Below are 24,338 nucleotides of genomic sequence, written 5' to 3' on the forward strand. Positions count from 1 at the left end.
AGTTCACATTGTTTCATTTAATTATATTGAAATGTATCAAGCTGTTTATCTCCTTTGTCTTTAATTACATTAATTCTAAAAACTCCCTGTTCCAGGGTCGTGAGTTCAGGCCCCACATTGAGGCCTTAAATAAAGTCATTCTACAGTTGTTGACCACTACTAGGCACCAGTCACTTCCAGGTGCAAATGACATCCTAATGTAAGATATAGCTTCGTTTGTCCCCAATATATTTTTTTTAAGATTTATTTATTTATTTTAAAAGAGCAATAGTGTGAGCAGGGGGAGGTGCAGAGGTGGAGAGAATCTCAAGCAGACTCCCTGCTGAGTAGGGAGCTGTACTCGAGGCTCAATCTCAAGATCCCGAGATCATGATCTGAGCCAAAATCCAGAGGCAGCCACTTAACCAGCTGAGCCACCCAGGTGCCCCTCCCTCATTTTATTTTTTGTCATGCGGCTGTTATTCAGTGGTTTATAATTTATCATTATTAATACTTGTGCTCATGTTGGCCTGTCTGACCATTTCATGTGTTTCCATTATTTTTTGAGATCAGGCTGGCATAAGATATCAGTCTGGCTCATCCTGTACTTCTCTTTAGCCCGGAACCAGCCATATTTCCAAAGAATGTGGTTCCTTTTGCTAAGGATGGATGGCATTTAGAAACCGAGATCTATTTATTATTATTAAGATGTCACTACTCCTGGAATCTCTTGAGTAGACATGTGTGGGATAGGTGTCACGTGATTCATGAGCTGTCTTCTCAGGCTTAACATCCTGGCCTGGAATTTTGGGGCAGCCATTCCAATTTATATTCATGTCTGGGAAACTGATTCTGGGGAAGAAGGTTGACTTCTTTTGTTAGTAACACTTGCTTTTCATTTTACCACATGATATTTTTCATCAACAAGCACTGATTTAGAGTTTTCTCTTGAATCTGATATATTTACCTTAAGAGAATGGATTGAGGGAAGGAAAGGTGATTTTGGAATATGTATGACTTTCTTGACGAATGTGGGTTTATCCCTATAGATAGGTATCTGAAGATAGATAGGATCTAAGAATAGTACACAGGAAAGTCAGTACTTTTAAGATACATCTTTTTCTTCAAATCTAGGCGCTTTCTTTTGTATTCTTTCTGAGGATTTGGCTCTGTGCCTTGTTGAGTGTTATTTGTAGCGTTCGGTGTATAATAGGTGAGCCAGGGAGCAATAACTTCTCAGGGAAATTTTGTTTCTTATTTTAAAAATTGACATTTAAAATTTAATAAATTAAAATTTTAATTTAAAATTGACATTTAAACCTTTGTTAAAATAAATATTTATTTATTTTAGAGTGAGCGCTTGCACATGAGTAGGGGTGGGGGCAGAGGGAGAGAATCTTCAAGCATTCTCCCCGTTGAGCGCAGAATCTGTATCAGGGCTTGAGCCCATCACCAGTGAGATCATGGCAGGAACTTAAACCAAGAGTCGGACACTTAAGTGACTGAGCCCCCCAGGTGCCCCCTGGACCCTGTCTTATGATTTAGTATTTTCTTACAAATCAGGTGTTGAAATTCAGAGAATTAAACATTTGAAATGCATTTTATAACTCCTTAGAGAAAATACTCATTTTTCTAGACTTCTGGATCTGCCAAATAGTTTTTCTTTGTCTCTGCTTCGGTTTTAAAGACAATATTGTGATATTTATCCACTAATGGTATATCATTTTAAGATTTATGGGTATCACTCTACAGAAACATGTGTATTAGAAATATGTCATTTTTTTAGATGTATTTGTCATTAAAATGAGATATAAATTGTAAAGATGTACAGTAACACTTTTCAAGTACTTGAGTTTTTAATAAATTCAATTTTATCTTAGCACCACAGAGACCTTCAGATTGGTCCAAAAAGAAGAAAGAACCTCTAGGGAAATTGGCTTCTTTATTTAAGCTTATTGTGAGTGTGATCTATTCTTTCCACACACTGAGCTTCAAGGAAGTACATTCTGATACTCTCCTCACTGTCGGCAACTCAATCACCAGTATTCTTTCTAATGTACTTGGACGTATTTCTTTGCCTTCTATGATCCGAAAAATATTTGCAACTTTAACAAGACCTCTGGCATTATTTTATGAAAACTTAAAGTAAGTATTTAGAATTTCTACATAATAGCCTCAAATTAAATGTCTTTAGATATAGGTAGCAAACTTTTGTCATTTTCCTATCAGCTGCTTGTTACAGATGGTAATTGTTAAAATTTTGTGAAGAGGGTAATATTAAACTGCTTTTGTTAAAAAGATGGTTAAAATCATACATAAATACGAGGTAGAAATTGGGAGTTTTTAAGTTTTGTGTGCTTGTTCAACCCCCCTTTTCAGTTTAGTACATACCTTTTCAGAGTTGATAATACAAACAAGCATACCTGTTAAACATATGTATATGAAGCATACTTGACGTGCTACTTTGCAATTAAGTATATGGTATATGCCTAAAATACTGTATGCATTTTGCACCATTTATCTAAGAATCCTCATTCTCTTTGATGTCTGCAGAGGGTTCCATAAAACTTTGTACCCAGTTTCCTGTTAGTGGAAATACATGTTTTTCTAGCCTTTTCCATCCTAACTTAACAATATTACAGTTGAACATGTTTGTACACCTGTCAGTGTCCACGTTTGCCACTACTTACGCAGAAGGAGGTCCTAGATGTCAGATTGTTGGTTCAAAAAGTATACACATTTAAATTTCTGAATTATCCTGTAAAAATTTAATTTACATTCTCCTTTACATTTGAATCAAAGCAAGCAGTGCCTCGAACCCTGAAAAATCACAAATAACGTAACTTTTTAAAAAGTAATTTGAAACGATTCATTGATGTTTTTTCTAACAAGCGTATGTGGTTCAGTCATCATAGTGTGTCTTTATAAATTAATGGAGAAAGTTTTAGGAACAAATTTTATAAAAGTACAAAGTTAGAACCCCAAATATAAGCTTTTTGCACATCTTCTTTTAGTCTTCAAGCTTAAAAATAATTTATGCTTTTCTAAAGAGGTACAGAAACAAGTAATTAGTATTAATATTTTTGAGGTCTATTCTGGATGTTTTCTGTGATTCATTTTTTAAAGATAAGTTTGTTTAATGTTTGATAATGTGACATTTTAAAAATTAAGTCTTGGAGCACCTTTTTATATCACTATACCTCATTTTTATAGCTGCATTACATATTTTTAGGTTTAACTTTTTAAAATAAAAGTGGTACTTTTGTGTTTTTCTTCCCAGGCTTGATGAAGTTCCTAAAGTGTATAGTTGTATGAGCAACAAGGTAAAAATAGACAATTGTCTGTAAAACATACTTTCATGGTGAAAAAAATGTTAGGGTTTAGGTAATTGTCTTCCTTATATATAGTTCTGATTTGTAAAAGGATTATAATTCCAGTTTTAATGGACATTTAATAACATGACACAGGCACATAGTTTTTCTGTTTCTTTAAATCATACAACACCCTACCTCCTATCTTATTCCTTTATATATAAGGGTAGTTGGTTCCATTATTTTATAGGTAAAACTTGTATAGCCAACTATTCTCTGTTTATGAGAAAATGTAATTTTTTCTGTTAATGGAAAATAAGTTTGAAATCAAGATCTTATATCAATAATTACAATAAATTCACCCAATAATTTGTCAGTTTATAGTCATATATTTAAGGACACAGATGGGAGCTTTTAAAAAAAAATTGAATTTAAAAAATTGAAATAGTAACATGTTGTGAGTTGTTTAATTTAGTATGCCCTGTGCTTTTATTTTTTCCTGTTTTAAAAGAACATTTCCATGTGTTATCCTAATGAAATTTTCCCTTTTTCCTAGTTAGAAAAGCTACTAGGAGAGACAATTGCTTGTTTACACTTCAGCTACACTGGAACTTACGACAGCGAACTTCTTGAACAGATCTCTCCATTATTATGCATAATATTTTTGCACAAGAATAAACAGATTCGAAAACAAAGCGCTCAGTTCTGGAATGCCACATTTGCTAAAGTGACAATGTTGACTTACCCTGAAGAGTTAAAGTACGCTAATCACAAAACTTTTATATAGTTACTATGATCGTATAAATTGATATTTTGGTTTTAACATGAATTTTTCTTATGAGGAATCTTTGCAGAACATTTCTCAGTTGAAATGTTGTTGGAATACATGGTAACTATTAAACATAACTCGACCTTTTACTTTGGTCCTTAGAGTAACTGTGGTTTTAGGAACATAAAAAGCAGTGTTAAATTTTCCTTAATAAAAGAAATAAAGGCAAGAAATTGGTGGATATTAAATCAATCTGGGTGATGTGTACACAGGAATTTAATAGTCTACTTTTGCTTGGAATTTTGCATGATAAAAATTGGGAAAATTCTTAAAGAAGAAAATTTGGGAACTGAAGAGGTTAGCAAAAAACTAAATATTCTGCATTTGTCCCAGTTTTGTGTGTGTAGAATGGGAAACAGTCTTTAAGGTGGATCTATTTTGCTACTTTAAAATAATAGTGTTCTTGTTAACATATCATCAGTATTCAGTACTACTTGGCTCAAGGTGTATATGTTTATATACTTTTTTTTAAAGACCAGTACTAAGAGAAGCCAAACAGAAATTTCTGTTGCTTTTACCTGGTTTGGAAAATGTTGAGATTATGGAGGAATCCAGCGGACCATATTCAGATGCAGTAAGTTGAGGGTTTTTTTACTTTTAAATGATATTTGAGTAGTTCATTTATTGGATTTCTGTGTAATTTTTTAAAAGACAAAAACTTAGAATGTTTTATTGACGTGAGAAACGAGTAAAACTTGAGCATAAGAGCATCATAACATAGGGTTTTTCTATAAAGTCCATCGTCTGGCTTGAAACACTTTTTTAAAAAATTGAAGTATAATTGACATATAGTATCATGTTTCAGGTATATGTCATAGTGATTTGATGTTTTTATACATTATGAAATGATCTTCATAAATCTAGTTACCATGTTATACAGAGTTATGACAGTATTATTGACTATATTTTCTAAACTGTATATTTCATCCCCATGATGTATTAATAACAGGAAGTTTGTACTTTTTAATCCCCTTTACCAATTTCATCTGTCCCCAACCAGTCCCCCTTCTGGTAACCAACAGTTTGTTTCCTGTCTTTGAGTCTGTTTCTGCTTTGTTCGTTCATGTTATATTTTAGATTCTACATGTTAGAGAAATCGTACAGTATTTGTCTTCATCTGACATTCACTTAACATAATACCGTCTAGGTTGATCCATGTTGTCACAAATGACAAGATTTCATTCTTTTTTATGGTCGAGTGATTGTGTGTGTGTGTGTTGGTGTGTGTGTGTGTCTTCCTTATCCATTTATCTTTCAATGAATACTTAGGTTGTTTCCGTTTCTTGGTTATTGTAAGTAATGCTGTGGTGAACCTGAGGGTGAACAATCTCTTCAAATTGGTGTTTTTGTTTTCTTTGGACAAATACCCAGAAGTGAAACTACTGGGTTCCATGGTAGTTCTATTTTTAATTTTTTGAGGCACCTCCATACTGTGTTTCATAGTGGTTGCATCAATTTATATTCCCACCAGCAGTTGTACCAGGGTTCCCTTTTCTCCACGTCTTTCCTAGCGCTTGCTGTTTTTTCTTTTCCGTAACAGTCAGTCTTACTGGTGTGATATTATACCTCATTGTAGTTTTCCTTTGCATTTCCTTGATAAGGATAGTGACGTTGAGCATATTCTCGTGTGTTTTTTGGCCCTCTCTGTATCTTTGGTAAAACATTGGTTCATACCCATCTTTTAATTGGGATTTTTTTTTTTTATATTAAGTTGCATGAGTTCTTTATGTATTTTGGATATTAACCCCTTGTCCAGATATATTGTGAATATCTTCTCCCATTAAGTAGATTGCCTTTCCTATTTTATTTGTGGTTTCCTTCACTGTGCAGAAGGTTTTCAATTTGCTGTAATTTCATCTGTTTATTTTAGCTTTTTTTGCCCTCTGGTCTAAAATAATTTTCTGATTTAAGGGCAGTAAATTTCACCATAGATTCTCGGGTAAATAGTCTCTGATTCTTGTTTATTAATGATCCTTTTTGAACTGTGGCACTCCGTGTGTATTCCTTTGCAAATGTAATTATTAAAGTACATGGTTAAGTGTTGCTTTAGGTAAACCAGGAATAATAGTTACTGGTCTATGTCTAAGCAAGAACAGCCCTTCATTTTCTCAGTTCTTTACATCAGATCTCATTTCTTCTGTCAGAAAAACACGTCTTTGCTATCATATAACCCATTTGAAACAAGGTTATTTTGGCTAATACTTAATTACTATTTGAGGATCAAGGAGTAAAGGCATGGGTATTACATATCCTTAGACAGATTTGTTCCTATTCAGCAACAAATGGAGTTTGGCTGTTCATTGTTTAGAACCTGGAGGAGAAAAAAGTTAACAGCTACCTAAGCACTCCAGTTTTCATTTTTGGGTAAATAAAAAATTTCTTATGAGATAATTAGGCTTGTTGAGACTCGTTTGGTGTAATTTGTCGTGAAAAAGCCTAAAAGGGACATATTAGGTAATATTTTCTGTCATGCATGCCTCATTGTTTGATGTTTAAAGTTTTATGGCTGTGATTTTTTTCCTTAGAAATATTCCCAGTAATAGGAGGGGTCTTTGAGTTCATTAATTTGATTCATTTTAAGTATTTATATGGTGTATCTTTTTTTTAGAATTTGTAAAATTCTCAAAATACTCAGAATTCATAAAATTTCTAAAAATGGTGCAAAATAGCTCCCCTATAAGTTAGAGATGCCAAACCTATTTGCTGTTAATGAATTAGACAACGGCTCTTTTCTTTGACATGATTTTAATAATAATGAGAAGGAATTTGATATTTGAAATGAGTATTATACTGGCATTTTCAAAGCATGAAAAGGAGAAATAAAACATTTGCACTTAAAAATTGTTTTATTTCTAATAAAACAGACCGAAAATTCACAGTTAAATATGAAGATAAGTGGCATGGAAAGAAAATCAAGTGGAAAAAGAGATTCTTTTTTGGCACAAACAAAGGATGCAAAAGAAAATAAGAAACCACCAGTCAAAGTATGTTTTTCCAAACTTTATTTAATAGAACTTTTAATAGTAAAATAGATGGTAGCTTGAGAACATACAGCAAAAAAAGTGATTAAAGGCTAAATAAAAGATAGGATTAAAGGGGAATAATAGAGCTTGGTCTAAAAAGACTATTAAGATAGTGTGGAAATCTAGAAGCTTTGTGAAATGATTCATTCTTCCTAAAGTTAAGTCTGCTTAATATGTAGCATCCAGGGACGCATGGGTGGCTTGGTTGATTAGATGTCTGCCTCGAGCTCAGGTCATGTTCCCGGGGTCTTGAGATCGAGTCCCACATTGGGCTCCGTGATCAGCGGGGAGCCTGCTTCTCCCCTGCCTGCCGCTCCTCCTGCTTGTGTGCATGTGCGTGTACACTCTCTCTCCTCTCTCTGACAAATAAAATCTTTTTTAAAAAAGTATGTAGATACATTAAGTATAGTTAATTCAGGCAGTAGCCCCCTTGAGATGGAATGAACTCTAGGTATGAGTAGTTACAGCATAGGTAGCATAAGAGAACATTTTAGAACTTCTGTTATTGAATAGAAAGAGAACACCTAGCTAAGTTACCTATTTTGGCCTCAAATCTAACACCCATAATCTTACTAGATGCCAGTTAACTTTTCTTCAGACAGTAATTCTGTCCTCTGTGACTTCCAGTTAGCGTATTCTGGAATCTTGAAACCATGGCCCTGGCAAAAATGAAAGAAAAAAATACTATTTTTAAAGAATGACTCTCAACACAGTCTTGAAGTGGCTATAAAGTAGATTGAAAACAGTTGCACTGAAAATTTGTAAAAATAACAGTACCAATGTTACTGGTATGGAGCATGTTTTATTTTGGTGACTTTAACTTAATTTGACTTAGTTTATGCTTCAACTTGAGAGCTGCTGATATATTCTCTTCTTGCCAACTACTTGATTTCCATATGTTGGCCTGAAAAACATATTTGTCTGTGCTTTGTTGGTAAGTTGCCTACTTTTTTTTTAAAGAGGTATAATTTTTATTTTCTGAATGTTCATTAGAAGCAGAATGAAAGTGAGGGACATTGTACTAATTATTAACCAAAGATATCCTGTAGGTTTGAACTTCAAACTTCCTAGTAATTATTGAATAACTTTATTAGAGTGCTAGAATAGGGATTGATTGAAGTATTGGAAAATAATTTGGTAACTCGAATGTGCACTTGCCTTTTATAAATTTGCAGTTGAAATTAGAGCCGTCTTCTACAAAAACAAAGAGTGAAATGCCTTTGGAAGAGGAAAAGTCTACTGACTTTGTGTTTATACCTCCAGAAGGAAAAGAAGTAAAGGAAAGAATTCTAACTGAACATCAGAAAGAAGTACTCAAAACAAAAAGGTTTGTAGCCTTTTATCTTGAATTGGGTATTCTGTACTCACACTTAGATTTCATGCGGTAACTGTAACTTTGTGTTTAGAACTAAAATATTATGTATAATATGCTATATTTTAATGCCAAAAAGATATGCCATATGTGGCTGCAATTCATAATATATATAGTTACTTAGTAATGTACCAAACGCTTATGCATTCAGAGCTGAATCGGTAATGGAGGTAGTGTTGGAGAAGGGAGAGAAGATGATTTCATGGAAAAGAAACATCTAAGCCTTAATTTTGCATTGTTCTTAAAAGATAACTAGATGTACAATTGTAAGTTTAATTTCTCATTCTAGGAATATCACATTTTGAAGTTATTTATATAAGATCTTTTTCAGATATGATATTCCTGTCATGTATAATAATCTGGATGTTTCACAAGACACTTTGTTTTCTCAGTATACCCAGGAAGAGTCCATGTAAGTATGGAAGCTGTTGAAGTAACTGTTTTTCTAGTTTTTAAATAAAAACAGTATTTTAATTTATGTATTTTTATTTCAGGGAAATTCCTACTTTAGCTGAAAAATCAAAGGAAGATTCCAAGGTGATATATAAGGTATATTTGGTATTTCATATTTTGGGGTTTTTAGAATCATTCCATTATGAAGTTTCTTATATTAATTTTAAGATATATTGCATAATCTCATAATTCTCACTGATAGACTTTAGCAGAATTGTAGTTACTGTGTTTGTGGATGTGTATGTGTGTTTAAATATTTTTAAAATATTTAAATACTTTAAATACTTAGAAACACAAATTAATGGGCATCTGTCACCACCTTTGGAATATTTGCAAAATATTGAAAGCCTTTTGAATTCCTGAAGTTTTACACTAAGAATTCCCTGAGAAAGTAAGACTTGTTTGTTGGTTAATCTATATACATGTGTACGTTTCTGTGCAGGAGGAACAGATGGAGAGTGACATTGTTACTCCTCAAGATGTCATGGAAAACTGTGGTATGGATGAGCATCTTGAAAAGGCTTCCCTTTCAAATAATGAGTGTGGTTCTAATGAGGAAACCAGTCCAGCAATACTGAGCAGAAATAATGATGCCAGAAAGAAAACTTTAATTTCATCAAAGAAAACAATTGAATGTGCACCTAATGCAGAAAATACTTCTGGTCTCAACAGCTCAGTTTCTAACGCCATCATTTCTGGAATTCCCCCACAGCCTACAAGTCGGAGGCAAACCTTTATTACTTTGGAGAAGTTTGATGGTTCAGAAAATAGACCTTTTAGTCCATCCCCCTTAAATAATATGTCTTCAACTGTTACAGTGAAAAATAACCAGGAAGTCATGGCTAAAACAGATATTCCACCAAAAGCAAAGAAAAGGGAAATGGCTTTCACAAAATCTGATTCTGAAAAAATAGCACATGGAATTAAGAGATCAAGCCGAAGGTTGAGTAAAGCCGAACAAACAGGGAACAAAAGGTCTAAGCTCTTAATGAGATCTGATCAGGAGAAAAATACTCAGGAATCTATTGACGGCACAGTAGTCTTAGAAAATAACCCACCTGGTTTGCTTAATCAAACAGAATGTGTGTTAGATAATCAGGCTCATCTCTCTGAATCTACAATGGAGTATGAGGATACAATGCTTAAACCAACAATGGAAAATGTGGTATTATTAGAAAATAATACTGCAGAAGAGAAAACATTAGGAATCAATTTGGAATCCAAAGAAAATACACCCCCAGCTGTAATACCAGCAGATCAAATGGTAGATGAGGATAGTCCTGTTCAGATAACTTCAAATCAGAAAACGCTTAGACGGTCCTCAAGGCGACGCTCAGAAATAGCAGAGCCTACCACTGATAGCCAAGAGAAAGAAAATAATCATCAAAAAAAAGAAAGACGTAAGGAAGAAGAAAAGACCCTTCAGAAAAGTCCGTTGCATGTAAAAGATGATGTGTTACCTAAGCAAAAACTGATTTCTGAAGAAACTGTACAGGAAAATTTAATTGAGAAAGGGAATAATTTACACGAGAAGACTTTTGGGGAAAACAGCACTACTGCTGAAATTGATGAAAGTAAAAGAAAGCTAGACCTTGAGAATATTAAATCCGAGGGAGACGGTGCCCAGGATATTGCCGATAAGTCCTCTGAAAAGCCAGTAAGTGGACGAACACGGTATCAAACAAGAAGAGCATCCCAAGGTTTACTTTCCAGCATTGAAAACTCAGAATCTGATAGTTCTGAGGCAAAAGAAGAAGGCTCTAAAAAGAAGAGATCTGGAAAATGGAAAAACAAAAGCAGTGATAGTGTTGATATTGAAGATCAAGAGGAGAAAGTGATAAAACAGGAATGTATAAATGTTGAAAACCAGACACTTGACTGCAAAGCAAATTCTGAAGTAGAGAGAAGGCTGAAATCTCAGATTTGTGAACAAAAAGATGAGAGTAATATAACTCTTGAAGATTCTACAGTATCTTCAGATTTATTGCAGGTTTCTGATGATGTGTCAACTACTTTTGAGGGAAAAAGTAAAACCAACAAATGTGCAGAATATTCCTTTTCGAACCCTTCTATGCCAGAATCAAATCTAAGGACTAGAAATGCCAGCAAGAGATTACAAAAACGAGATTCTATAGAAAATAACAGCATGGGAGAATCTTCAAAAATAGGAACATCAGACATTTCTTTGCTTTCTGAAAAAAACTTTCAAACACTTGAATGCCAACATAAGAGAAGTAGGAGGGTAAGGAGATCTAAAGGTTGTGATTGCTGTGGAGAAAAATCACAGCCTCAGGAAAAGTCATTCATTGGGTTAAAGAATACAGAAAATAATGATGTAAAAGTCAGTGAAACAAAAAAGACAGATATGCAAACACCTGTAAGTGTATCAGAAACTTCTAAAGCTAATCTGTGCTCTGAGGTAAAACTTTTAGATGAACATAATGGTGTGAATTTTCATTTGGGACTCAAGGAGGAGAATGATGCTTTTAATGATTCATTAATTATATCTGAAAGTGAGTTGAAAAAAAATACTATTCAAAACCCTCTTCCTTCTGAAGTAGTAAATTTTGAAGAAGAAACTTGTGATACGGATTCTGAAGAAGCAACACCTCTTGAAAGCCAAGAGCCATCCAATAAAAAATGTATAACTGTTAGCCCATGTTTAGATGATTCCAAAGATAATTCACTGGAATGTTCTACTTTGGAGACCAAAGAAGAAAAGCCAGAGACTGTTTTGGAAAAGGAACTAAGTATAGAGAACATTGCCAGTGTTGAAACAGATGCATGTAAAGGTGAAGCAAAATTCAATCCAGAAGAAATAGAAGCTATTGAATTGGATGTAGAAAGTGATAAATCTGAAGCTAGCTTTTCTGAACAAAAGAGTACCGAAACTGGTATTAGTGAAGAAGAGATAAATAGTGAAAGAAGTGATGAATCTGAAGCAGACACAGCTGAAAAACTGAAGGCTGAAGAAGCAGTAACTGAAGAATTTAATTCCGGTATTGGCCATTCTGATAATACCACAGAAATGAGTGCTCAGGTAGAGATACCTGAACAAGCAACAGTTGGGGAATTAGATGAAGGAAGTGACGAATCTGGTCCAGGCTCATCTGAAGAAATGAATGCTGAAGTGGAAAATTGTGAAGAGACAGTGGTTGGTGAGGTGAGTGCTGAAGTTGACCAAGTCAGTGAAACGGTGGACCAGGACTCGACTACCGAAATCTCTACTAAGCCTGTACAAGCTGAAACAAAGACAGCAGCTATGGAAATTGGCAGTTCTGTTCTCAGCACACTTGAGATGAGCACTGAAGAAGTAAAAGTTGACTCTAATAAAACTGAAACAAATATTGAACTTAAGTCTGAAGAAACAACATCAGATGACAATGGAATGGTGGGGGGAAATGATGAAATTTTACAGGAAGTTCGCCGTACTTCAGAGAAAGTGGAGGAAATATCACAGTCTCTGACATCTGAAACAGCCATCTCTGGACTAATAACAGAAGACAATAATGCATCTCCTCAAAAATTAAGGGAACTTGATCCTTTACTTATATCAGCAAATGGCAGTCCTAGTAGCATGCAGACACGCTGTGTCTGGTCTCCTTTGGCTTCTCCATCCACCAGCATTTTAAAGAGAGGACTAAAAAGACCTCAGGAAGATGAGATATCATCACCTGTTCACAAGGTAGGAGAATTGAGGCTGAATATTTATTAGACTAATAGGACTACTCATTTACACTCATTTTGAATAATTAGCACAGCAAGTAGGGAAAAGGGCAGGTAGAAGAAGTGTTGATAAAAGGGGACTGAAGCCCTTAGATATTCCTTTATTTGAGGACACTAGAGATCTTCAACCATGTACATTGTTCACCTTTTGCAAAATTGTTGAGGATCTCTTGTGGTTTTTTGTTGGGGGGGGGTTGGTGACTTTTATTTTTTGGTTTTTTTTTTTTTTTTTTTTGCTCATAACATGTGAAGAAACATTTAGAAACTGATAAAGCAGCTTTAGTTAGCACTTACGTTGTGCTAGGACATTATGCAGTCTGTTTCACATTTAAGTGTTTATGTAAACTCTTATTTCCAGACCTTGTCTAATGAAAAAAATCTCAGGTTGTGCCTGTATCAATTTCTGGATATGATCTCATTTATAATTTTATTTCCACATCTTCACTACACTGACTCCTTTAGTTTGTAAATTTGGATTCTATGTATTTACTTTATTTAGCTCCTGACCCTATAACTTTTGTATAATTTGTTGAATAAATAAATTAAAAAAGTAAAAGTTACATGTGCTTACATAGCTCACCTTGTCCTCTTCTTAGTAAAGGAGATGTTCTGAAAAGGTAGGTATGATGTGAACATTCTTTAACTTTGAAATTGAGTCTGCCATTTGCTGTAGAATACATGTTGTTTATATGTACAGACGTATGTTAGAGATAGAAGATAGATTTAATTTTGCCTCTAGGAAGCATGTTGTGAAGACTTCCTCAAGATGTACCAAAAATTCTTACACTGAGAATTCAGTTTTTTGGTTTTGTTTTGCTTTGCTTTTATATCGAGGCTCTAAGTGTCTTAAGGTAGAAGTCTTTGAAAAGTATGAAGATAGAATGTGTTGGGATTGATGTCTTCAGTATATTTTATTTTTCTTCAGTATATTTTAGATTGTTAATAAAAGTTAACTAGTCATCTTTTGTTTGATAGTACCTCAAATTTAATTTTTCTTTAGGCAACAGTAAGACATTGTAGTTTTCTATGCAGATATGTACAGAATCTGCCCACTCTTGGGAATCAAGACCAGGAGACATTTATATACATGGTTAGTGGTTATGCCTTATTGCATATTTATTTATTGCATATTATATCAAATAGCTGAATGAATGAACACATCATAAGGGTTCAGAAGAGGCTAAAATGAAAAATTGCCACTGAGTTGCTGTGACTCTGGTACCCTCTAAAGAGTTTAGAACAGAGGTTAGTACGATACACCAGAGGCCAGTTAGTACTATTTCTACCTCTTTACCTTGTATTTTTAAGTCACTGTAGTAAGCCTACAAGGTTAGTATAATTTGATGACACAGTTTCAGCTACCACATGCAATTTCATTTTTGCCACTGTCCATTTTGGTCTTTGTTGGTATGTTACGTAGAAACCATTTAGAACATGGATAATTAAAATGACCTGTGGTATTAAGTAATGTCTGTGAAAGCAGCCATTAGGAAGAAATACATCTGTGTGCAGTTGGCTTCTAGTCAAGGAAATTAAGCTTCTAAACCGACATGCTATTTTGGGGGGACCTTATAATGAGAATTTATGGTGTGGTTTTGTGTTTTTTTTGTTTGTTTGTTTGTTTGTTTTTAACTCTAATTCTGTTAAAACATGACCTGTGTTTTCAGGTTCGCCGTGTCTCCTTTGCAGATCCAATATACCAAGCAGGATTGGCAGATGACATTGATAGGCGATGCTCTATTGTTAGGTCCCATTCTTCAAATAATTCTCCCACAGTAAAAAGTGTTAAAACTTCACCTACTGCACAATCTAAGGTAAGCTGTGGGGTTTAAAATATGCATATATGTATACAGGTACAGAATGCATAGTGTAGTTTGTCTTAAAAGTAATAAAGAGTAAGACTTCTTTGGTTTGGATACACTGTTTTGTCTGCAGCATGGTAAACAAACATGAACAGGTGGGAAGATGCAGTGATACTCCAGCAATTGATTAGATAGTAGTTTATTAACATTTTACATTTTCTCAAGATTTTAGGAAATTCGTGCACTCTAAATAATGAAAATTGTAAAATTACAGTTTTCTAGGGTTCTGAGTTTTTTTTTCTCTCCTTCTATCTAGCATAATGCCACTTCAACCAAAGGATTTCTGTCCCCAGGATCACGTAGCCCTAAGTTTAAGAGCTCAAAGAAGTGTTTAGTAAGAAGTGCTTTAGTTTTCATGCAACTTTATATTTTCATGTTCAGTCAGATGACTTCTATTTAACAATTCTGAAATTTATTCTAAGATTGCAGAAATGGCTAAAGAATCTATGCCATGTCCAACAGAAAGTGTTTACCCAGCTTTGGTCAACTGCGTGGCTCCAGTTGATATCATTTTACCTCAGATTACATCAAACATGTGGTAAGTAGTTATTTGTGCTGGTTTATGCTTAAAGATGCCACTTTTTTAAGAGGAATATTTAAGTGATCGAGGTTCTTATATTTAGAATTGACTTACATGCACTTTCGCATTTTATTTTGGAAATAAAAATTCATCTGGGAAGATGGGACAGATAGGGCAATAAGAGAAGCATCTACCATAATACAGTAATGGCTAAGATAATTGTGTGCTTAATATTTGCCAGATGCTATGCTGAACTCTTTGCATATGTTATTTAATGCTAATTATAAATCCCATAAGGAGTATAATTATTATTTACACCTTACAAGTTGAAGTTTACAAAGATAGCCATTAAGTCATAATGTAAGTGAAGTCTGAGACACACATTGGTCTTAGTCTCTTCCTAGCACTGTTGCTGAAGCCAGGCAAACACATCAAATTCAAATTTTGTTTTAAATTAAATGTATATGTGCCTGTCGTCACTGGGCTAGGTGAGCTTGTGTAAAATTTGGTTATGATTGGGCATAATCAGGAAATTCAGCTGGATAGGCCCTCACAAATAGAATAAATGTGAAACTATATGATGACATTTTTCTTTTCTTCTTAACCTCTTCAGGGCAAGAGGACTGGGACAGCTCATTAGAGCTAAGAATATAAAAACGATTGGTGATTTGAGTACTCTTACCGCATCTGAAATAAAAACTCTTCCTATCCGTTCTCCAAAAGTGTCCAATGTAAAAAAGGCTCTTAGAGTCTATCATGAGCAGCAGGTAAACTTAGATGTTCTCAATCATGAATAGATAAATGATCTCGCAGTAACAATTACAGAATTTGGTAGTTTTGCTTAAAAACTTACGCCACCTCTTCTTCCCTTCTCCACAGTCAAGAGTAACTTAAAAGATTACTTTATAATTTCACAGAGAAGTTTGCTTCTTGATTTTGTACTGTTTTGTGTAATGCATTTCTTTGTTCTTTGAGTTCTCTTCCCCGCACCCTTGTCTCAATTCATTTTCACCAGATTAGTGATCGGTTCCATGGCTGCTATTCCTAAAACCTGGATGTTCGAATCTTAAACATCATAACAAAAATCTTGCAAATGTGTAATTAACAGTATTTCAATTTTGATGTCAAACACAACTGTAACTAATTTTTCTTGTTCTTAGCAACTTTTTGCACATAAATATTTAGGGTCATAGACCTCTTTTAAGATTCTGATAAAAGCCAAGATCCCCCCCCAGCCCCCAATAAAAATATATGTGGAAAACTCTTACATCATTTCAGAAGGATTCAGACTGTATTGAAACCTGTGCAGAAACCCTTTATGTGTCCATTGAAATTACACAAAATTGTGAATAAATGCAAACAGGGTACGTTAAGCTTGAAAACTAGTGTTTATATTAGAATTTCCGAGACTGGAGTTTGCTAACTACTGAAGACTTCTGTTTCCTTGAAAGTCTTTGATTTAAAGATCATTAAATATTTGTAATCTGTAAAAACTCTTTTAAGAAACCCAAAGATTATAATAGTAACTTTCAGTCTCATAGACTTGCCTGCTGTGGACCTTTCATAAAAGTGGGATTATGTGAGCTGTGGTCTTTTTGTGACTGGCTTCTTTGAGCATAATGTTTTCAAGGTTCATGTGTATCAGTACTTCATTCCTCTTTATGGCTAAATAATACCTCTTGTATGAATATACAACATTACAGTCGTCCATCAGTTGCTTAACGTTTAGACTGTTTTTACCTTTTGCTCTTACGCACACTCATATACAATTTTTTGTGTGTATGTGTTAATCTTTCTCTTGGGTATCTACATAGTCAAATTGATGGACCCCATCAGTATGGTAACTCTAACCTTCTGAAACGAATATTTTCTCAGTCACTAATCAGTAAGCCTGGGAACACGTTTTTAAATTGTGTTCTTTTTTTAAAAAAGTCCATATGTTTTTTAAGCTTGGAAATCTCTTCCTTGGATTTTCTTATGCTACTAAACTTGGGAAATATAGTGTAATTTTCTTGGCTACCATGGCTATTTCTTGAGAAGCCCATTAGAAAATATTATGAATTCCTAACCAGCTTTTTGAGAAAACAGAAAACACTTTGTAATCCCATTTTTTGTGTCATTAGTAGGACATAGTTTCTTAGCAAGATTTGCTAAGCTAATAGTCATGTGATGGGCTGGGAAACACGTCAGATTCTTTTCCAGTGTTAGTATTGTTGGTCCTTTTAAAAGCAGCTTTCAATTTGTTGGTTTTGTTTTTGTTTACTGGCCTGTGTATAATCAAGGTAAAGTCTCGTGGACTAGAGGAGATTCCAGTTTTTGATATTTCTGAAAAAGCAGTAAATGGAATACAAACTAAATCCCTTCCTTCTGATGAAGAAAGACTTGCCTCAGGTATGTTTTAGCAAAGCGGGACAATCTTATTTACACGGTCAGCTGACTTTGGATATATGCTTCTAGTTTTAATTTGACTATGCTCTGTTAATTTGACAAGGTTTTTGTTTTTTGGGGGATTTTTTGGTGCTAGCGGCATGAAAAAGTAACTGATATTTACTCCAAGTATATCTAGTTGTTTTTCTCAAATTGTCAATTGCTCCTCAAATAGGAATATAAACTAAACAGTGTGTTCTTGTTATGCTGTTAATAAAAATGAAGTAGCCTGGTTATTTCTTTAATGGCACTGAAGAAGTTGTGTAGATTTTTCTGTTGCCTTATTCTCTTGAGGAGCGATACCTCAGCCTGCATTCTCAACTTAAATCCTAGGCGCTTAAACTTTTTATTAACTTTAAAAGGAGATACATACAACTTAAGTTTTATCTGGAATAGATTAATTGTCCTTTTTTTTTCTTTTTCTTTTAGATTTAATTGATCCTGTTGCTTTGGAAACTCCATTACCTAAAAATCTTGTGGCACAGATTAGTGCACTTGCTCTTCAGCTAGATTCAGAAGATCTCCATAATTATTCAGGAAGCCAGCTGTTTGAAATGCATGAGAAACTTTGTAGCATGGCGAACTCTATAATAAAAAATTTGCAGTCACGTTGGAGGTCACCAACCCATGAAAATTCCATTTAGTCTTTTAAGAGAAAATTGAAGGTTTTCTTTTTTTTTTTTATTCAATATCACTGGATTTGTTGATCATAAAATAAGTTCTGAAGTATAGCACAATTTCAGACTGAATGTTCGCAAAGTTGATAACATTTCAAACCCTGAAGGGCTGTGACTTATGTAAGTTCAGTTTTGTAAGTTTATTATGTAAGATTTTTGTTCATACAACATTTTCTTGGCTGCTATGCATAGTTTTTCAAAAATTTAAATATCTTACTGAAATGTGGAAGCAAGAACTAGAAACAAAAGCATTTTATTTCACACATCTTAAACTCATACGTATTCTGATGAACATTCATAAAAAATGAAAAATACCTTAAGTAAAATTGAACATTTCTATTTGAATTTTTTGCTGAACTGATAAAGGTGTTTATACTTGATTTTATTTTTTTAATTTATATTTGTTGTGCCTGAGGTTTAAGAAATTTGTTCTCAGTAGAACACCTTAGATGAGATGCAAAAGAATTGGAACATTTTCCCACAGATGTCAGCTTTGGACAACTTTAATGGAAAATACCAAAAGCTGCAACTTTTGGGGTTAAAATATTAAAGCAGAACTTACTAAGAGTCCATTCATTTGCGTTAGCAAATATTTGTGCAGCATTGCTTGTGAAAATTCAGTCATATGAGACATGTCCTATTCATTTTAAAATGCATGACTATTTGTACATTATGTATAGATTACAATGTTTTTAATTTATAAATTTCAGCCTTTGTTAATGGCATGAATTTTTCTGCAGCTACTTGTGAATACCTTTGTTTAATAGAAACCTATTTTGTATATATTAAATACTGAGATATCAGTATGGACAGTAGAAGTGCTTTGTGGGCTTGCTGCAGATGTTTGTAGGATTCTGTATCTACAAATACAAATAGTTTTGTACGTAGTAGTCTTAGTAAAAACATGAGTTTATTTTCTAAAGTAACCAGAAGGAGTTAAAGTTATAGAAATGAGAAAGTGTTACATGAGAACTTCACTATTCATACCCATACTATTTTTTTTTTTTTTGGTTCGGAAGGAGGGTATCAGCCACTAGAAAGCTTCATTACATTTCTTTTTAATGGAGAGTTAGTTTGACTATTTTTGTTACAACTTGGACTATATGAAATCCAGAATTTATCTGTTCTTTTCACCTACACTTAAAGCAGACTTGGAAATTTGAAACTGTTCTTTTGAAATATGTATGTTTTGCCTAGTTTTAAAAAAGTAGGGTGTATATAATTAAAACATTTGTAAATTTTACCGACTAGTATTAGTGCCTGACTCCCATATTTGTTTCGTCTCTTTCCAGTGAGAATATCTCATTTGCTCTCTGATTAGAATGAGTGAGTGACCTTCACAGTTTCATATTTTATTCAGAACTAACCAGCTTGAAAAGGCACACAGTCTTCAACAAGTTACAGAAAGTTTAATTCTTGTGTTTAGTTAGTTCCTATATTCAGAAGGGGACCACCTGCCAGCCACAAAAGTTGCTGTCTTTTTCATAATTATAAATCCATCATCATTACAGATATTTTGGGGGTATAAGTTTCATAGTCCTATACCAAGGTTGGATTTAAAGGAAATTCTGGGACCATAAAACTGAGGATTGTAGCTTGAAGAAATAACTAAAAATAGAATAACAGAATTATAATTGTGGTTTATATTGCCTCCCACTTCCCACATTATTATTTTATAGTAAAGAGGCACATAAATTTTTAGTTAACAGGTATAAGGAGGAGTGTGTATATGTGTTTGTATGGAGTCAGAATTGGCTTATCTCATGACTATCTTAATGTTTGTGTAACTAGCTGGTGAATGAAGTTCTTGAGAACCTGAACAGTATAGGAGAAAATGTGACTTAAAGTGATTGATTAGCATTTACTTAAATCACCGAATTTGATAAAAGCACAAGTATTCATTTGCAAATACTGTGGTTGAACAAGGATGTGTTTAAAAATGTTACTTGAAGGCAGAAACCAGTTTGCTAAATCTTCATTGTTGATAGTTGTAAAGTGTATATTTGAGGCACCTTATTTTTAATATTCTTGCCTTAAATTTTGCCCTGAGTGATTCCTAAATAGCAAAAAATATTAATTCTCCGTGATCAGTTCAGTATGTTAACTATTAAAATTAAATCAGTTTTTTCAATATTTTCTAAGAGTTAATAAAACAAATGGCAGATATTAATAAGAACACTCAAATGTGATTTCTTATTTTATGCATTTATAAAAAGAATCTGTTTGCTTACAGAAGCACAGTATAATTTCTCGTGTTCCAAAATGGACTCCATATAGTGGGTTTAAATTTCAGTATTGCACTGAGCCCATTGTCAGAGATGTTATATTTGAACAAATTTGAAAGCCATTGTTGAATGGAATGGAGCTTTTGCTCAGATTCCATATAGTATAGGATGAATCAGGTTTAGTGATAATATTATCAGATAATATAGTCAAAAATAAGATTTAAATATGAACATGGTAGTTTCTGGCATTGCTCATGGATTCTTTACAGCTTGAAAGTAGTCAGGGCTTTTGTTATATACTTAAGAATCATAAAAATGTCAAGGAAACTGGATTGTATTTTGCCTAAAATAAAAGTGCCAGGGCAAGAAACAAAATTAGGGGAAAATGGGAGGGGTGTGTTTAAAATGTAAAATTAAAGAGTATTTTTTTTTAAGATAAGGGAATGACAGTAATTAAAAATCAGTGCTGTTTAAAAAAACTTTGTTGGAATTTAACAGAAGATATGAGTTTAAAAATGGTTCACATTTTACCTTAATGTCATTCTTTCCAACTTGACTTTATAATTCAGTAAGAAGGGCCTAGTTTCCATCTCATATTCTTCATTACTGATTTTCAGGGAGATAATTTGCAGCTAGGCTAGGCCATAAAATAGCAGTTAGAATATTAGGCTAAGATTTTGGTGGGGGAGAGGGAGCTGTTTGCTCATTAGCACAACCCATGTCTTTTATCCCTAAGCCATCAGAAAGGTCTTATGCATGGTATATAAGCGTTAGAGTTAAGTTTTGACTTTTAACAGTGTTTCTCAAACTTTTATCTATGTATGTATGAAAATGCAGATTCTGACTCAGGAGGTCTGGGATGGGGCCTGATAGTTGATCTCTAAAAGCTCCCACATGACCCATACAAATGCTGGTATCGTGGATTGCCTTTGTGGTGGTTAGGCCTTTGAGGCTTCAGGCTGTGAATTACAGGTAACACGATCAGGTTTAAGTCCCAGGAATTATTGCCACAAAAGACTTAAGTGTTTTTTAAATAACTTTTTCAAGTTTATGTTCTGGGGAAGCAGACTGGTCTTGAAGTCTTCAAATTAAAGTTCGAAATTTTTTCAAGAGTTAAAGGTAGAATTTTGCCTTATTTGGAGCCTTTTTTTAGATATGGACAGTTTTGGGAGGAAGAGTTAGGTTTTTAAATAGGCAGGCAGTTAATGTATCTCATGTTACAAAGAACCTTACTAAACAGATGAGACAGTGTGAGCTTTTTTTCATGAGTAGTGTATGTGGATTATGTTCTCATTTTTTAAATATGAAAGTAAATTTTCAGATATTAGAAATATATTTACTTTCTAAATAAATCTTGCCTTCTAAGTTACAGGGCTTCACTGCTTTACTAATAAACATTGCAAACAGACTACCCTAACTAAGATGAACTTGGCAGTAAAGTTAGCAGTACCAAAATAAGCCCTATCTGACAGATCTGACTTGTCATTTTAGTAAAGACCTCTGGTTACTTTGCTGTTATATTGTTGAAAGTTTCTATTTCATCTTAAAGTGGTGTTTGAAAGACAGTTGAATAATTTGATTCTCTAGAAATGAGTCTTTCTTGGCATTCTGTTTTATTTCCCTCACATGTTTTAAATACTCTCTTCATACGAATTGTACTCATCCAGAGCACTTAAGGTACAGCCAGAGGTTAAATAATGGGGTTTTTTAATTGATTTATCAAAATTTGTTGATTGCTTGATCTGTAAAACAAATCTGGGCTTTGGTTTGTGATGGTCCAATTAATGATATGTTTATCATAGGCCAGGCTTTGTATATTGCTTTTTGAAAGTATTAAAATCTGAGTCATTAGGGTTTGAAATGTCTAGCTATTTGATAGAATAGTAGTCTAACAGAACTGAGTGTTCACTCATTGCTTGTAATAGAATGTTAAATTTTATAAGATGGTCTTAACCATTTTTTTCTTTATATACCAAGCCAAAGAACAGTTAAAACCAAACATGAAGTGCCAAGCTGTAAATGCTTGCTCTCCTGAAGTATACCATTAGAAGAAAAGATAATCGCTCCCTTTACCTGAGAGTATAAGATTGAAGGCAGTATTTTAAATTGATAGCACATGGAATTAAAAAAAAAAGTATGTAGCTTTTTAGTATGGGGACAGTCATATATACTTTGAAAATAGCTGGCAGTTACCCTGTATATAAGACAGTACCAGAACTGATATTCGTAAATACCCTGAATAATTGTTCAAAATATACATTATTTACAGGTCACTTGTCTGGCTCAGTCACTGGTGGAGCATGCGGCTCTTGATTTTGGAATTATAAGTTCAAGCTCCGCATTAAGGGTAGAGATTGCTTAAAAATAAAATCTCTCGAAAAAATAAAGTATACATATTTAATACCCTGCCCCCCAAAAAGGAGTAAATAACTCCCAACAATAGGCAGAATTATTTCTCAAGTGAATAAATTGCATAGAACTAGGAAGTTCACCTTCAGAATAAAGTCATGGAATAGAAAATGGAATATAGTGTAATAGCTATTTTGATACTTAATTGAATAATTAGCAAGTATCTAAAGACGTTTTTATTTTTGTAGAATGGGAATTTTCTAAAAAATGAAAGAACGATGAATTTTGAGTATAGAAACAAATATGGCGGTCTTAACCTAGTAAGTTGTTATGAACAGGTCGAAAAACTACAGCCTGCCACCTGTTTTTTATATACATCCTCTGAGGTAAGAATGGTTTTTACATTTTCTAAAAGGTTGAAAAAAACAGTAATATTTTGTGACACATAGAAAAACGAAATTTCAATTTTAGTGCTGGTAATAAGGTTTTACTGGGACACAGCCATGTTTATTTACATAATATCTTTGGCTGCTTTCCTGCTGCAATAGCAGATTGGAATAGTGTGACAGACCGTATGGCCTGTGAACACCTAACATTCACATATTTGGCCCCTTTGTGTAAAGTTTGCTGATCCCTGTTACAAAGGGTGGGTTTGTTCATACATGGCATGTAAATCCAGTTGGTCATTTGTTTCTAGATGGCAAGTGAGGATCTTGCTTCCTTAAGTCCTTAATTTTTATTGCTGTTACTTAGATTTTACTTTTACAAAAATGTGTTCTCCTGATTGCATTTATATTAACTATGTTGCTCAAATAGACGTACACTGGGAGATACTGGTACTTCTGAGGCATGCTTTTTTTCTCCTATTTAAACTCAATTATAGTAATGTGTTTACCATGGATGTTAAGGGACATCAATGTGTGGGGGAAAGGCATCTGGCACTCGGTGGTTCTGTCATACCTGTGAAATAAATTGGGAGTTGAGGGAGTTTACTTTCTGTGTTGGTGGGGAATCAGTTGCTTTCAATCTATCTTAACTACCTCCTGTGGATAGACTTGACTAAATGCACTTAGACAAGGCTGAGAGAAGCCAAATCAGTCATTTATTAGCCCTACAATATTTTTGTTCCCACCACTTGATAAACTCTTGAGAGCTTAGTTTTACATTCAAAGTATTTATATTTGATAAGTCGAATGATTTAAGTTGAAATTTCGCAGAAGTACCTGTTCATTACTCAGCTGCACTAGTATTTGGGAAATAAGGATGTGGTCAGTATTTGTGTAATGCTTTATACAATGTTTGAAGCAGGCAGACCAATACTAAAAGTGTATTTTCAGGTTTATTATGATTGGATTGAGAGAGGGAAAATATGTCTTACCCACAGTAAAACTTTTCATGATATTTTTGAGAGTTAACTGTTATCACTTGCCAATTGAAACTGGATATTGAAACATTTTTAAAGAAGTGCACTTTAATCTGAAATAAAACTATAAAAACTAAGCAATTCTGGCACTGTTTTTATTGGTTGGTTTGGCTTTGAATTGAGTAAGATTCGCATAATTCACATACCAACATTAGCGAACAC

The 24,338-nt window shown here is 33.8% G+C and overlaps 1 protein-coding gene across 8 annotated transcripts in view; it reads left to right on the forward strand.

Moving 5' to 3' along the window:
- RIF1 (replication timing regulatory factor 1) overlaps nucleotides 1-24,338 on the forward strand; it is a 69,519-nt gene that overhangs the window by 35,860 nt on the left and 9,321 nt on the right. For 4 of the 8 annotated variants that reach the window (XM_026492800.4, XM_048214489.2, XM_048214490.2 and 1 more), the window contains exons 22-36: nucleotides 1,860-2,124; nucleotides 3,260-3,302; nucleotides 3,847-4,049; nucleotides 4,594-4,693; nucleotides 6,984-7,103; nucleotides 8,318-8,469; nucleotides 8,846-8,926; nucleotides 9,009-9,063; nucleotides 9,410-12,652; nucleotides 14,361-14,507; nucleotides 14,812-14,889; nucleotides 14,978-15,093; nucleotides 15,689-15,842; nucleotides 17,358-17,466; nucleotides 17,932-24,253. In XM_026492800.4, the coding sequence (XP_026348585.2) occupies nucleotides 1,860-2,124; nucleotides 3,260-3,302; nucleotides 3,847-4,049; nucleotides 4,594-4,693; nucleotides 6,984-7,103; nucleotides 8,318-8,469; nucleotides 8,846-8,926; nucleotides 9,009-9,063; nucleotides 9,410-12,652; nucleotides 14,361-14,507; nucleotides 14,812-14,889; nucleotides 14,978-15,093; nucleotides 15,689-15,842; nucleotides 17,358-17,466; nucleotides 17,932-18,146 (5,081 nt within the window). In that variant the 3' untranslated portion in view covers nucleotides 18,147-24,253. Of the gene's footprint in view, nucleotides 1-1,859; nucleotides 2,125-3,259; nucleotides 3,303-3,846; nucleotides 4,050-4,593; nucleotides 4,694-6,983; nucleotides 7,104-8,317; nucleotides 8,470-8,845; nucleotides 8,927-9,008; nucleotides 9,064-9,409; nucleotides 12,653-14,360; nucleotides 14,508-14,811; nucleotides 14,890-14,977; nucleotides 15,094-15,688; nucleotides 15,843-17,357; nucleotides 17,467-17,931; nucleotides 24,254-24,338 lie in introns of those variants that run through there. The other 4 variants (XM_048214491.2, XM_048214492.2, XR_008961180.1 and 1 more) reach the window with 3 other exon arrangements.

This window comes from Ursus arctos, unplaced genomic scaffold, assembly GCF_023065955.2.
Source record: "Ursus arctos isolate Adak ecotype North America unplaced genomic scaffold, UrsArc2.0 scaffold_1, whole genome shotgun sequence".
NCBI lineage: Eukaryota > Metazoa > Chordata > Mammalia > Carnivora > Ursidae > Ursus > Ursus arctos.